The sequence below is a fragment of the Brassica rapa genome, chromosome A06 (genome assembly GCF_000309985.2).
Source record: "Brassica rapa cultivar Chiifu-401-42 chromosome A06, CAAS_Brap_v3.01, whole genome shotgun sequence".
NCBI classification, from domain to species: domain Eukaryota; kingdom Viridiplantae; phylum Streptophyta; class Magnoliopsida; order Brassicales; family Brassicaceae; genus Brassica; species Brassica rapa.
Genome location: NC_024800.2, coordinates 24,868,701 through 24,882,076, shown reverse-complemented (window position 1 = coordinate 24,882,076; position 13,376 = coordinate 24,868,701). Strand labels below are relative to the sequence as shown.

At 32.1% G+C, this 13,376-nt stretch overlaps 1 protein-coding gene across 2 annotated transcripts; it reads left to right on the top strand.

The window, feature by feature from the left end:
- The first annotated feature begins 4,916 nt into the window (after window positions 1-4,916).
- Window positions 4,917-11,908, top strand: LOC103875172 (DNA repair protein UVH3). 2 transcript variants are annotated; one of them, XM_009153651.3, is made up of 17 exons: window positions 4,917-5,139; window positions 5,213-5,463; window positions 5,563-5,744; window positions 5,813-5,870; window positions 6,328-6,452; window positions 6,534-6,651; window positions 6,918-6,995; window positions 7,100-7,153; window positions 7,247-7,431; window positions 7,511-9,038; window positions 9,172-9,366; window positions 9,593-9,678; window positions 9,762-9,996; window positions 10,099-10,235; window positions 10,547-10,631; window positions 10,721-11,155; window positions 11,237-11,908. In XM_009153651.3, exons 1-17 carry the CDS (start codon window positions 5,052-5,054, stop codon window positions 11,771-11,773), a joined length of 4,377 nt encoding a protein of 1,458 aa, XP_009151899.1. In that variant the 5' UTR covers window positions 4,917-5,051; the 3' UTR covers window positions 11,774-11,908. The 2 variants fall into 2 exon arrangements, with proteins under 2 accessions (XP_009151899.1, XP_009151900.1); XM_009153652.3 differs by lacking the exons at window positions 4,917-5,139; window positions 5,213-5,463; window positions 5,563-5,744; window positions 5,813-5,870; window positions 6,328-6,452 and having other exon boundaries at window positions 6,922-6,995.
- The last annotated feature ends 1,468 nt before the right edge of the window (window positions 11,909-13,376 follow it).

The following is a 13,376-nucleotide window of genomic DNA, read 5'->3' as shown; positions in this document are numbered from 1 at the left end:
TGATAAATTAATAATTTAACTAATTTTGAGCTGAACTAATGTAAAATATGACAAAACTTGATAAGAAAAAAATATCATAAATATTTTTAAATATTTATAGATGTATATATATGGTTTAAACATCATAAATTAAATGGTACGTATAAGGTTTATATAAATATAAATAAAATATTATTATTATTAATTTTTCTTTACAGTGAAATCTATTGCTATCTTTTTCATATTCGAAAATATTTTGATATTATTTTCTTATATTGCACTTAGAGAATATGTTGCATTCTAAGATACGTATTTTATATGCAATATAATTTAATAAGAACAAAATGAAAGCTGAATCTATTTAATCCAGTCAGTATCTAAATTGTGAACACTATATTAGCTATACATAAAACATGTTTTGGAAGATATAATTTTTTTAATCTAATAACTCTATAAATTAAGACAATATTATAATTTTAATATTATTAGTTTATACATTTTTTACTTTATATGTTGGGGAAAACCATATTTTCTCTTGAAATATTTGGTGTGGTCGTGTGTTACAGAGAGAGTATGTTCATCGAGGATGTCGTAAATTTAAAACCGTCTGCCGATTTGAGTGTTACAGAAAAAGATGTACTGTGGAATCATTTTCCGTAAAGTTGTTTATCAATACCACATATATATTGCAAGTGTTTGATCATTATATATAACAATTAGAGATAATTATATGATGATCTAGCTAACGATTTGATCAGTGTTAAAAATGAATATGTGCAGTCAACAAGTGTGATTATAAGAGACATTTCAGTGATCAAGTCAGTAAGTTTTGACATGACTAATCAGGAGAGCATTGAGTGATTAAACTATGATCAGGATGATCATGTGATCATAACTGATAGTCTGAACTAAAGTGCATAAATCTACGTTATAGTTGATTATTAATGACAAGAAAAGATAATAATAGGATCGCTATATATTAACCCTCGATTTTCGGTTGATTATTTGCATGACTTGTAACTTGCAAGCGTACTAATCTGCTACGATATGTCTTTCATATAGTACAGACAAAGGAATAGTAATTGTAAATCATTATTTGTTTCAGGTATTCCAAACTAATTCGTTGAAGCAAATAGTTTTGAGTTAAACTGATGAGGACATTTTACCAAAAAAAAAAAAAAAAAAAAAAAAAACTGATGAGGACATATCCGAAAGAAGTACCAATGGTGACATCGTGACAGTATTCTCAGAAATGAAAACTGTAATAAATTGAAAGAAAGAGTTTTGTAGTCAGGCTACTAAAAAACAGTTGAAATGACATATTCCTGCTTGTGGCGAAGACACCATATTATGTCACTCTAGCTGTTCATTATATCCACTGTCGTCTTCTTAAGACCTGTTGTTATATGACCACTTCTCAACAGGATGAACTGTAATGGACGACGTCCCTTGTTTCACATAGTATTTATTAGTTATGACATGCTGCAATAATTCAAACTTTATGTCTCTATTTAAGGGGTGTACTGCAAAACTTTTGCTTTTCTTTATTTAGACTATTTTTAGATGGACGGTTTGGAATTGTTCCTTGTTAGGATTCGGTTCCATCGTGTTTGGTACACAATATTAATTTTAAAGTGGCAAGTTTACTGACCTACAACAATATACAAAAACTGTTCTACGATTAATGAAACCGATTATTGAATAATTATAGGGGTATTTTCATACAAATACTTGAAACTTGAATATGTTAAAAAAATAAGTTTGAGTTCATTTTTTCAGCGATAGCATACAACTTTACCGAATTTGAAATACAATAATGATATCAACGGATGAATTTGGCCTTTTCCTTTTGCTTTATCGTGTTCTTGCTTTTTTCTATTGTGGTCGGCCATTTTACCTTGTTTTTGTCTTCGTGTTGGTAGGATCATTAGTGACCACCTGCGAAACATCACATACGTGATACGTAACACAACATACATGTTGGACTCAGGGCCGGTCATGGCATAAGCGGGTGAAGCCGTGGCTTAGGGCAGAAAATTTTACAAAAGGCATATGTTTTTGTTGTCAATGGGACATATTTTAGTTTTTTTTTTTGCTTTTTACAAATAATTAAGGTTTATAAGGTTTTCTTAGCTAAAATAATACTTGTGGGAATAATTAATCAGAATAACATTTGTCGGATCCTTTAGCAATATTTATAAACTTGTATTAACAAATATATTTGTTAGTTTCTATTTTTGATTACAACTAAAACCCTAATTAAAAGTTAGCTACTAAATAGTTTTTCGTGTTGACTCTTTCTTTTCTGCCATTTTTCCAATTTATTTTCTATTGCTTCAATTTTTACATCATAATCTTCGTATTGACGAGAAGTACGTGACTAATTTAGTAATTTCTAAATTTTTATAAAAACTAAAAAATTGTGATGAGAGCAGTATCACGTGTTGACATTATTAGGAGTCATTACGAGTTTGCTCTTCTTTTATGTTCACCAATCTTAATGATAGTCAGTTGAGACTGTTATTTTCGAAAAACTTGACTACATAAGTTTATGTAGTGATTTGAAGGAAAAGAAGCAAAAAGATCGATATTTCGTTAATAAGTATTTTCTATTCTATTCTTTTTGTTTCCTTACAAACCTTTTGTGAAACTTGATTGTTTAATGGAAGTTTATTTATTTTTATTACTGCTGTTATATGATTTTGGATTATATATAAACTATGTGATTTTCCTATGTTCATGCAAAGATATAAATATATACAAAATAATTAATAATTAATTAATTTTTAATTAATATATATATATATATCATTATAAAAATTATTAGTTATTTTCTTTTATTTAGAAATTTTATTTTATTTGAAAACATATATATATATATATATCATATGTAAATAGTGTTTAAATAATATATTTATTTTAGTTATACATGCAATCTAGGTTTAAAAATTTCATTGATTTACTTAATTATTTTTGGGGTTTACTGAGTTGAATTTTTACTACAACTATTTGAATTTTAAATAGCTAAAATCATATTAAATTTTATTAAAATTTCATTTTTTTATTTTAGATTTTTAAATATATCTTTGTAATTTTTGTCATTTATTATGTATCCTTTTAATAAATTAAAATTGTATTATTTTAGAAAATATATTTTTTGAATCTATTGACAAACATAATTTATTAATTCTTATTAGTTATTTAGTTTAAAGTTAGTTGTAACATTAAGAATATATTAAATTATTAATATATAAAGCATATGGTTGATTTATATTATTAAAAATATTTTTTTCCACTTTTAATCTTTTGATCTAAACATATATATAGAAAATATTTTTGGCTGTTTTATTTTATTATTTATTATATTATTTAAGGTAAAATAAATTATCTTCTTTAAAAAATATATTCATTATTTGTTATTAAATAAAATATCTAAATTATATATATATATATATATATATATATATAATTTCCATATTTTAATAGTTTAAGAAAACATTATGATAAAAAAAGGAAATTAAAAGCAAAAAATTATGAAACAAAAAGGAAAAAAAATAAAAAAATTATAATAATGGCATTATGCATAATATTTTTAATTCATTAAGAATACTTTTGTAATTGACTACTCTAAAATTAACATGAAAACTACATATAGGAAACTGACTTCTCAAATAATATTATAGAGATATAAATACATATTTTTTTGAAATGACTTTGGGCATTATAATATGTTAGACCGGCACTGGTTGGACTGGCCAGGTTTCGTTTGTGCTTTTATAAATATCAGAGAAATAAAACGAGTGGAAAATGGGGAATTAATAAGAAAAGAAAGTATGTATATAGTGGCTCAAAAAAGGAAGAAAGAAAAGAGAGGTAGAACAGAAGACACTTCAAAAGCATGAATCTTCAAATATCATTTTCTTCATGCATCTAATTACTCTGTTTCTGACTTGATTAACTAGTAAACTCAGTTGGACTTTGGTACAAGGACTTCTATCAGAATGAGAACCCAATTTAGATCACATTTATTCAAACGCGAAAAAAAAACATTTGTTCATACGAGGCCACTTCTAAAATCCCCTAGACTATATTTGCGAAGTGATTTTGCCACATGTCAATTCTACAATCAATTTCACAAAACAAATATGACATGGCTACTGAAATTGATGACATATCTTATAGCTTAATATGACATGGACAATTACATTTAATGTTAATTTATATTTTTGGTAAACTTTTTAAAATATGGTAATATCTCATATATTACATTTAATGTCAATTTATATTTTTGGAAATTTTTTTAGAATATGGGAATAACTCATAAATCATCATTAAAATAAATATATTCAAATATGGCATTATAAATTTCGAAATATAATTTAATTAAAAAATTTTAAATTAAAAAATTTTATTACTAAAATTTTCAAAAATGAATACAATTTTTTTTAGAAAATTATAAAAATTTAATAAAAAATCATTATTTTCTTATATATCTACAAATTTTATAAATATTGTTTAATTTTAATTTTTGGTAATTATGCAACTTTTACAAATTTATTTAAAATATTTAATTAAAATAAATATATATATAAATATCTATCTAAGATTATAATTTCAAATATATACATGCATATTCTTAAATATAATTTTTATGTTTAATTAAATCAAATTTATATTAAAATATTGATACGAAAAAGAAAATTTACAGTATTAATAAAATTTTATTTTAAAATATAATTATATTTATCTGTTAAAAAATATTATAAATTTTTTTACTGCACATGGTGTATGAAGACACCAAGTATATATTCACTGATCATCAAAAAAATTTTAAAAGGCCGATTGCTGACTAAAGATTTCGACACAGTCAGAGATGGGCCTTATAACTAGGCCCATATTTCAAAAACAACGATTTGTATAAAGGCCTTACTAAAACCTTTGAATTGAGTCGGCAAACTAAAACGACGCCGTATCACTTTGGATCGGCCGTTCAACCGTGAATACTTATAAAAGATCCCTTGGCGGCAGCGTTTACCGGCAAAGTCGTTGCTCAGGTGCGGTGAAGAGAAAACATGGGAGTGCAAGGGCTTTGGGAGCTACTGGCTCCCGTTGGTCGCCGCGTCTCCGTCGAAACCCTAGCCGGGAAACGATTGGCTATCGGTACACACGATTAAAGCAACCTTCTATGTCTTCTTTGTTCACTTTTACGAATCGACGAATGTTTGAATTACAGATGCGAGTATATGGATGGTTCAGTTTATAAAGGCGATGCGAGACGAGAAGGGCGATATGGTTCAGAACGCTCACTTGATCGGGTTTTTCCGGAGGATTTGCAAACTTTTGTTCCTAAAGACTAAGCCTGTTTTCGTCTTTGACGGTGGCACTCCGGCGTTGAAGCGCCGCACTGTGATTGCGCGTCGTCGTCAGCGTGAGAACGCGCAGACGAAAATCAGGAAAACCGCTGAGAAGTTGCTGCTTAATCGAGTCAGTTACTACTTTTTGTTAATTTTATTATATGAGGAAGTTAGAATGTTTACGAGATTAATCAAGTTTGAGTGAGTAGAGTGTGTTTTGGTGTTATAGCTCAAGGAGATGAGGCTTAAGGAACAAGCCAATGATCTTAAGAAGCAGAGACTACAGCAGAGTAAGAGTGCTGGAGATAAGAAGCGTGTATCGTCTGTATCTCTGCAAGAGCCTTTGCGAGGCTCTGCAGATGAAGATGGTGCAGGGGGCAGTTGTTTTCAGGAGGAAAAGATAGATGAGATGTTAGCAATAAATCTTGGTTTTTTTATTTATGTTGGTAGAAATGCTTTAACGATCTTAATTGATGTAGATCTTCAGCAACTATGGTCGGAGAAAGTGTCAGTGATGATGCTATGAAAATGTCTTCGGTAAGTGAATACTAACATGGAACTGCAAAGATAGTGTTTTGTGTCTACTTATGACCATTTTTTCATTAGTTAGGGTATTGTTGTTAGAATTTGTTGGTATGGCCTAAAACATCAAGATGTTCATTGCCCTTGAAACTTACTTGAAGTTAATCGTGATTTTCTTAGAATGGCGGAGTCTAGTATATATATTCCTGTTCTTTTTTATGCCATCTATCATGCATCTTGCGGCAGTTAATAGCTAGAATCTGGGACTTGTGTTTACGCTGTGTTGTGATGTGTTTCCAGTTAATGATATTTCTTTGCTTTTACTTACCCTTAGCATTGCATCTTTCGTAGTTTCATAATTATAGAAATTTGAAATAATGTTTATTAGACTTAGTACTTGCAAACAAACACGTTGTGTTGATTTGTAAATGGAATCTTTGTTCAATCCTAATCTTTATTGGGTGACTTGCAGAAGTATGATCCTAAGGGAAAAGGAGTTTTGTTGGACGAGGATGACCTAGATAACAGAATGAAGAGTAATCTTGAACAGGGTTGCTCAGCAGGGACGAAGGATTATCAGGAAAAGTTGGATGAGATGTAAGCAGTAGTTGAGATATTGGTTGAAGATGTTTACTTGCTTGTACTCATTTTATGTTTTCTTGTCGTGGTTTAATATAGGTTGGCGGCATCCCTTGCAGCCGAAGAAGAGGGAACTTTTACTAACAAAGCATCGTCTTCAGCTGCAGAAATTCCATCTGAGGAAGAGGGTAGCGAAGAAGATGAGCAAATTCTTTTGGTAATCTGTGGTCACTTAAGTTATAGATCACTATTATTCAGGGGATATAAATTGGTTAAGTTGAAAATATTTTTTGTTAAGCAATTAGCACCAGTTGGGTGGACCTCTTCCTGAAAGTAAAAATTCCGTTCATCTGTGTGTAATCTTCATTACTATAATAAAGAAGCATGGCATTGTCTTTGGAATTATGTTTTCTGTCTATAGAAAGGAGTTATCTGATGCTTTACTGTCTTCATCTGCTAATACTGTTTTGTGTACTTTTCTAGCCAGCAATGAATGGGAATGTCGACCCAGCTGTTTTGGCTTCTCTTCCTCCATCCATGCAACTTGATCTTCTTGTTCAGGTAACTAACGATATTGACAGCATTTCTTCGCAGCATGTTGAGTTACAGTGACGTTTCAGTTTACAGTGACGTCTCAGTTTATTTGATAATTTTGTTACTCGTAGATGAGAGAAAAATTGATGTCAGAAAACCGGCAAAAGTACCAAAAGGTCAAGAAGGTGAGTCACTTAAATCACCGACACATTCTTCCTCCATTATGCATGAAGAGATACGGAATGACTGTAGAAGTATGTTGTTTTGTGACTGTATAGGCCCCTGAAAAGTTTTCCGAATTGCAAATAGAAGCATATCTCAAAACTGTAGCCTTCCGTCGAGAAATAAATGAAGTTCAGAGAAGTGCTGGTGGGAGGGCTGTCGGTGGTGTTCAAACTTCTAGGATAGCTTCTGAGGCGAACAGAGAGTTTATCTTCTCATCTTCTTTTTCTGGCGATAAAGAGTGAGTTGCAGTTTGTAGTCTAATAGAGAATAAGGTACTGTGGTATTAGAAAATGACTGATGTTTTGAATGTGTTCCAGAGTACTTGCGTCTGCCAGAGAAGAAAGAAATGATGGAAATGAGAAAAATACGCCACAACAGTCTTTGCCGGTCCCTGTTAAGAATATTTCTTCGGGGAATAAATCAGATGCTACTACCGAGTTGGAGAAAGATGAAACCGCGAATCCTGATGAAAATATTGAAGTTTATATAGATGAAAGGGGGCGTCTAAGAATAAGGAACAAACACATGGGGATCCAAATGACTCGTGATATCCAGAGAAACTTACATTTGATGAAAGAAAAGGAGAAAGCAGCTTTTGGTTCTACGTCGAACAATGATGATGAAACGTCCAACGCCTGGGAGAACTTTCCTTCTGAGGACCAGTTTCTAGAGAATTTACCTGTCAATAAAGATGATGTTATGAATCTAGATAATCCGAATGATGATTCCATGCTGCAAAATCAGTCTGCAATAGAGATATCATTTGAACATGATGGTGGTGGGAAAGATCTTGATGATGAAGATGATATGTTTCTTCGGTTGGCAGCGGGAGGACCAGTGACTATTAGTTCTGCAGAAAATGATCCCAAAGAAAACTCTTTGTCGTGGGCATCTGACAGTGATTGGGAAGAAGTGCCTGTTGAACAGAGTAGTGTTATCTCTAAGCTTGAAGTGAATTCAAGCAATCAGCATATTCCCGAGGATATTATTTCCGATGAAGAGGCAGCAAGGGAAGACACTACTTGTGAAAATGTCAGTAACTCCATGGAGAACGATACAGTAACAAAGTTCTCAAAAGGTTATTTGGAAGAAGAAGCTGATTTGCAAGAGGCTATCCAGAAAAGTCTTCTTGACTTGCATGATAAGGAATCCGAGGATCTCCTTGAAGAAAATCAAACCGTGGGGGTAAACCTAGTTGATGACAAGCCAACTCAGGATAGTCTGTGTTCTAGTGAAACCGTTGGTAAAGCTGAGGAAGAGGGAACTTTGGACGGAATACCAATCTTGAAAGCTAGTGGTGCTATAAATGAGCAGTCCAACACTTCGGTAACGGAAGATGGTCACATAGATATAACAAAACAAATTGGTACTCACCCGTCTTCCAGTTCTGACAACGTCAGACGTGCTGTGGGAAACGAAATGCCACAAGTAAAGCCAGTTATCTCACCCGAGAAATCATTTACTATTGCTAGTGAGAGCAGCATGGTGTCCACCATGGCTAAGCACAATAATGAAGATGATTCTGAAAGTTTTGGTGGTGAATCTATCAAAGTGTCTCCTATGCCCATAGCTGATGAGGAGAGAATCAGTTCGCACATAGAGATACTCTATGACACAGATTCACAGCAAGAAACAAGGGAGGAAAATAAATTGGACGACCGCACTTTTAATATTGAGAGTTCAATAGATTTAGAAGAGAAAACCGTGCCTGTTGAACTTTCAGAAGCAATTTTGGAGGAGGAAATGCGAGTTCTTGATCAAGAATATGTAAATTTGGGTGATGAACAGAGGAAACTTGCGAGGAATGCTGAATCTGTTAGCAGTGAGATGTTTGCGGAAATCCAGGTTTGCCTATTGTCTTTTATTATACTTATGACCCATTGTCTCTTTATATGATCTTCTTGCAAACTTTTTAAAGTTTCTGTTTTGTTCGATATGACAACAAACTTGTAATGTTTTGTTGGTTTGATTTCGTTAGGAGCTACTCCAAATATTTGGGTTACCATACATCATAGCTCCCATGGAAGCAGAGGCACAGTGTGCATTTATGGAACAATCAAACCTTATTGATGGCATTGTCACTGACGATTCTGATGTATTCTTGTTTGGAGCAAGGAGTGTGTACAAAAATATATTTGATGATCGCAAATATGTGGAGACATACTTTATGAAGGTGTGCATATCCGTCCTCAAACTCTCTTTTCACTTGTGTTTTTTTAGAAATCATTTTTTTTTTGGCTGTGATGAGTTTATATCCCTCTTCAGTTTCGAATGAGCTTCCTTGTTGTCTTCTGTTATAGCATCTTATCCCTTGTGTTTTTTCACTAGTAGGTTGATTTATTTTCCTAGTCTGTAACTAAGGTCTGATGATAATACCTCTAAACTCTTCTGATTTTCAGGACATTGAGAAGGAGCTTGGCTTGAGCAGAGATAAAATAATCCGCATGGCAATGCTGCTAGGAAGTGATTACACGGAAGGAATCAGGTTAGCAGAATTTTTAACTGAATAGGTCAATTCGCATTCTCTATGTAGTATGTACTTGATATCGTAATTCTTTTGACATGCAGTGGAATTGGTATTGTCAATGCTATTGAAGTTGTTACTGCATTTCCAGAGGATGATGGGCTTCAAAAATTTCGTGAATGGGTTGAATCACCTGATCCAACCATTTTAGGCAAGACTGATGCAAAAGCAGGTTCCGGTGTAAAGAAGCGTGGATCTGGCTCCGCAGATAATGAAAGCACCTCAGGTGTCTCGGCTGATGACACAGAAGAAATCAAGCAAATCTTCATGGATAAGCATGTATTGCTATTTTTCCTTGAACTTCAATATTTATTATGATCAAACTCATCAGAGTGTGACACAACCATTCTACTAATTTTGATTTTCCATTTAATATTACAGAGGAAGGTAAGCAAGAACTGGCACATTCCAGCTACTTTCCCTAGTGAAGCTGTTATTTCTGCCTACTTAAATCCACAAGTGGACCGGTCGACTGAGATTTTCTCATGGGGCAAGCCTGATCTCTTAGTTCTTAGAAAGTAAGTCGTTTCTCGACTTTGCATTTACATATTTATACGACCATCCTTGCTCTGTACCAAGTTTGGAACTAACACCAAGGAATTAAACACACACTCTTACTCCGTCTACCTTCTAGCTTCCTTCAAACAGTGTAGCATAGTTTGACAGTAGCTAGTAGCCACCTAGGGGATGATAAGGATGTTAACGAATCCTAAATGGAAACACGAAATAAGTTGGCATGGTTTGGCCCCCTGTATAAAACAACTTGCACTTTATGAAACAACGTCATGCGTTCTGTAGTAATGTTTTCTTCTTTTTTCTTTGGGTGAAGGCTATGCTGGGAAAAGTTTGGTTGGAACGGTAAGAAGACAGATGATCTGCTACTTCCTGTCTTGAAGGAGTACGAAAAACGCGAGGTCTGCATCTAGATTTGATCTTTTATTTTACGTAATTAGTATGTAGTATATATGACAATTTTTGTTCATTTTCCTTGGTTTCCATGAAGACGCAACTTCGTATGGAAGCTTTCTATTCCTTCAGTGAAAGATTTGCAAAGATCCGTAGCAAAAGGATTAAAAAGGCTGTCAAAGGAATTGGCGGAGGTCTATCGTCAGAAGTGGTTGATCATAATCTCCAGGAAGGTCCAAGAAAGGGAAACAAGAAAAGACTCTCTCCCCATGAAACCGAAGATAATATTTCAGAGAAAGATTTACGTAAAACCGATGAGAAGGAGAAAAACAAAAGGAAACGCTCAGAAAAACCATCTAGTAGTAGAAGCAGAGGCAGAGCTCAGAACAGAGGACGCGGAAGGGGCCGGAAAAACCTCATCCCTGAGCTATCAGACGGTAGTTCTGATGGTGAGGGTGATGACAATGATAATGAAGTTGGTTTGCAGGCACCTAATGAAGCAAAACCAGGCAATCCTCATAAAGTGCGAAGGGTAAGTCTCTATATAGTCTTCGTACTGTGTATTTTGATTGATTTTGTGGTGTGTCTCACTTTGTTAATCTTTTGTTTCCAGTCAACACGATCTCGGAATCCTGTGAAGTACAGTGAGAAAGAAGATGATCAGTTGGACGAGTCAAGAGGCAATGGAGAATCCCTTAGTGAGAATTTGGACGATGATGATGATGATTTCCTCAAAAATTTAGGCAAATTAGGGAATGTCTCTGAAGAGAGAACACAGAATGAACCAACAACCATGGATGCATCGAATAACGATTGTCCTTCTGAAGACTATATTCAAATGGGAGGTGGTGGGTTCTGCGTAGATGAAGCTGAGACTGGAGGAGATGCTCATGTGGAGGATAAAGCTAGTGATGATTACAGAGTGATGGGTGGTGGATTCTGTGTTGATGAAGATGAAACAGGCAAGGAAGATGATGCGATGGATGAAGAGGTGTTAGAAACAGAGGATGTAAACAGCCAAAACAAAGCTAAACGTCAAAACGAGGATGCATCATTGGAGGAGTATGGTGGTGGCATTGAAATTGGGAATTCTTCAGCTGGAGGATTAAGTGCTATGCCTTTCTTGAAGAGAAAGAAGAGGAAGAACTGATTAAAAAAAATTGTGTATAAAGTAGAGGTAAAAAAATATTGTATGATTTTGAGATGTTTCTTTAATTGGTTCACTAACAAATAATTATGATGTGAATAGAATCTTGAAGATATAACTTCTTTGTTCAAAAAAAAAGATATAACTTCTGCAAAAGGAAGAGCCCAAGGAAGAAAGTATCAAAACTTAAAGTGGTTTTGTTGAAAACAATAAAGGTAAAGGGCAGAAAGAATTTGTGAAGAGAACGAGAATCAAAACTTCAAACATTTTTATTCGTTGACTCGGAGAGTTTTTATCTACTACAAAATATTCATACTAGAAGTCTAGGTTCATATATTCAAATAATATTTTATTGTTTACATTAATTTATTTAATGTATAACATTTCTAAATAATTATAAAGATATTAATAATAAATCTATTTTAACTATAAATTTAAATTTTAGTTTTAGGAATAACAAAATCTGTTGAGAAAAAATCTAACAATTTTTTTTAAAAATTTTACATATTCTTTTAATTAATGCACTGATTAATTTCATAATTAGTAGTATAATATTATTATAAATTAATATTAATTACATTTTTATTATAAAGAAAATAATGAAATTATTTTCTAATTTTATAAATTTTATAAATTAATATTATTTTCTACATTATATTAAAATAGAAATAATTAATAAATTACATATTAAAATTATATGTTTTTTGTGCAAACATATTAAAATTATGTTGCATTGGTAAACCAATATATTTAAAAAAAATACTTTCACCGTTTAAAGTGACTAAAATATCATTTACCGTTTAAAGTGACTAAAATATCATTTACCGTTTAAAGTGACTAAAATATCATTTACTTTTAAAATGATTAATATTCATAAATTATATAATAATATTTACAAAAAATAAAATTGTTAACATATGTTAAATTTTAATATTTAGAACTATATATCATCTATTTAGTTATTTTTAAAATGACAGGAATATAATATTATAAATTATTATATACAATATAATATAAAATTTTATATTTATAAATAAAATGTTAGCCGCATGCAGATTAATATCTAGTAAATGTTTTAAATGTATTGATGTCGGCGTCATACGTTTGTTTCCTTGACATTCATCACATTTTATTCCCTCTATATTTGACCGCCAAACTTCAAATTTTTTCAAGCGTTTAGATTATACCCATATAACACCAATATATTTATAGATTCTATTGTTGAAAAGTATCATCCATTCTTGGATATAATAAGTTGATACAAAGAGCTATGTTTGATGCCAATACAAACATTAGCAACATGTACTCGAATTATTTAAAATTTTCGGTTTCTATTGTACTATTTCATTACTAACTTTATGCATTTGTCCTATGCCAGTGTTTGAAACTTTTGTTTACATTGATTAGTAAACCCTATTTTAAAATCTGCAAAAAACTTCATACAGCTTGGTCACAACCCTAGCTAAGATATATGAAAATATTTGATTTGACTGAATATATATATCCAAGTTGCACTTTATTAGGAGACTTTTCCTGAAAAAGCAATACATTTTATGTCTTTACCTTTTATGGCTACATGCATGCAGTTCAAAGTTCGAACTATTAA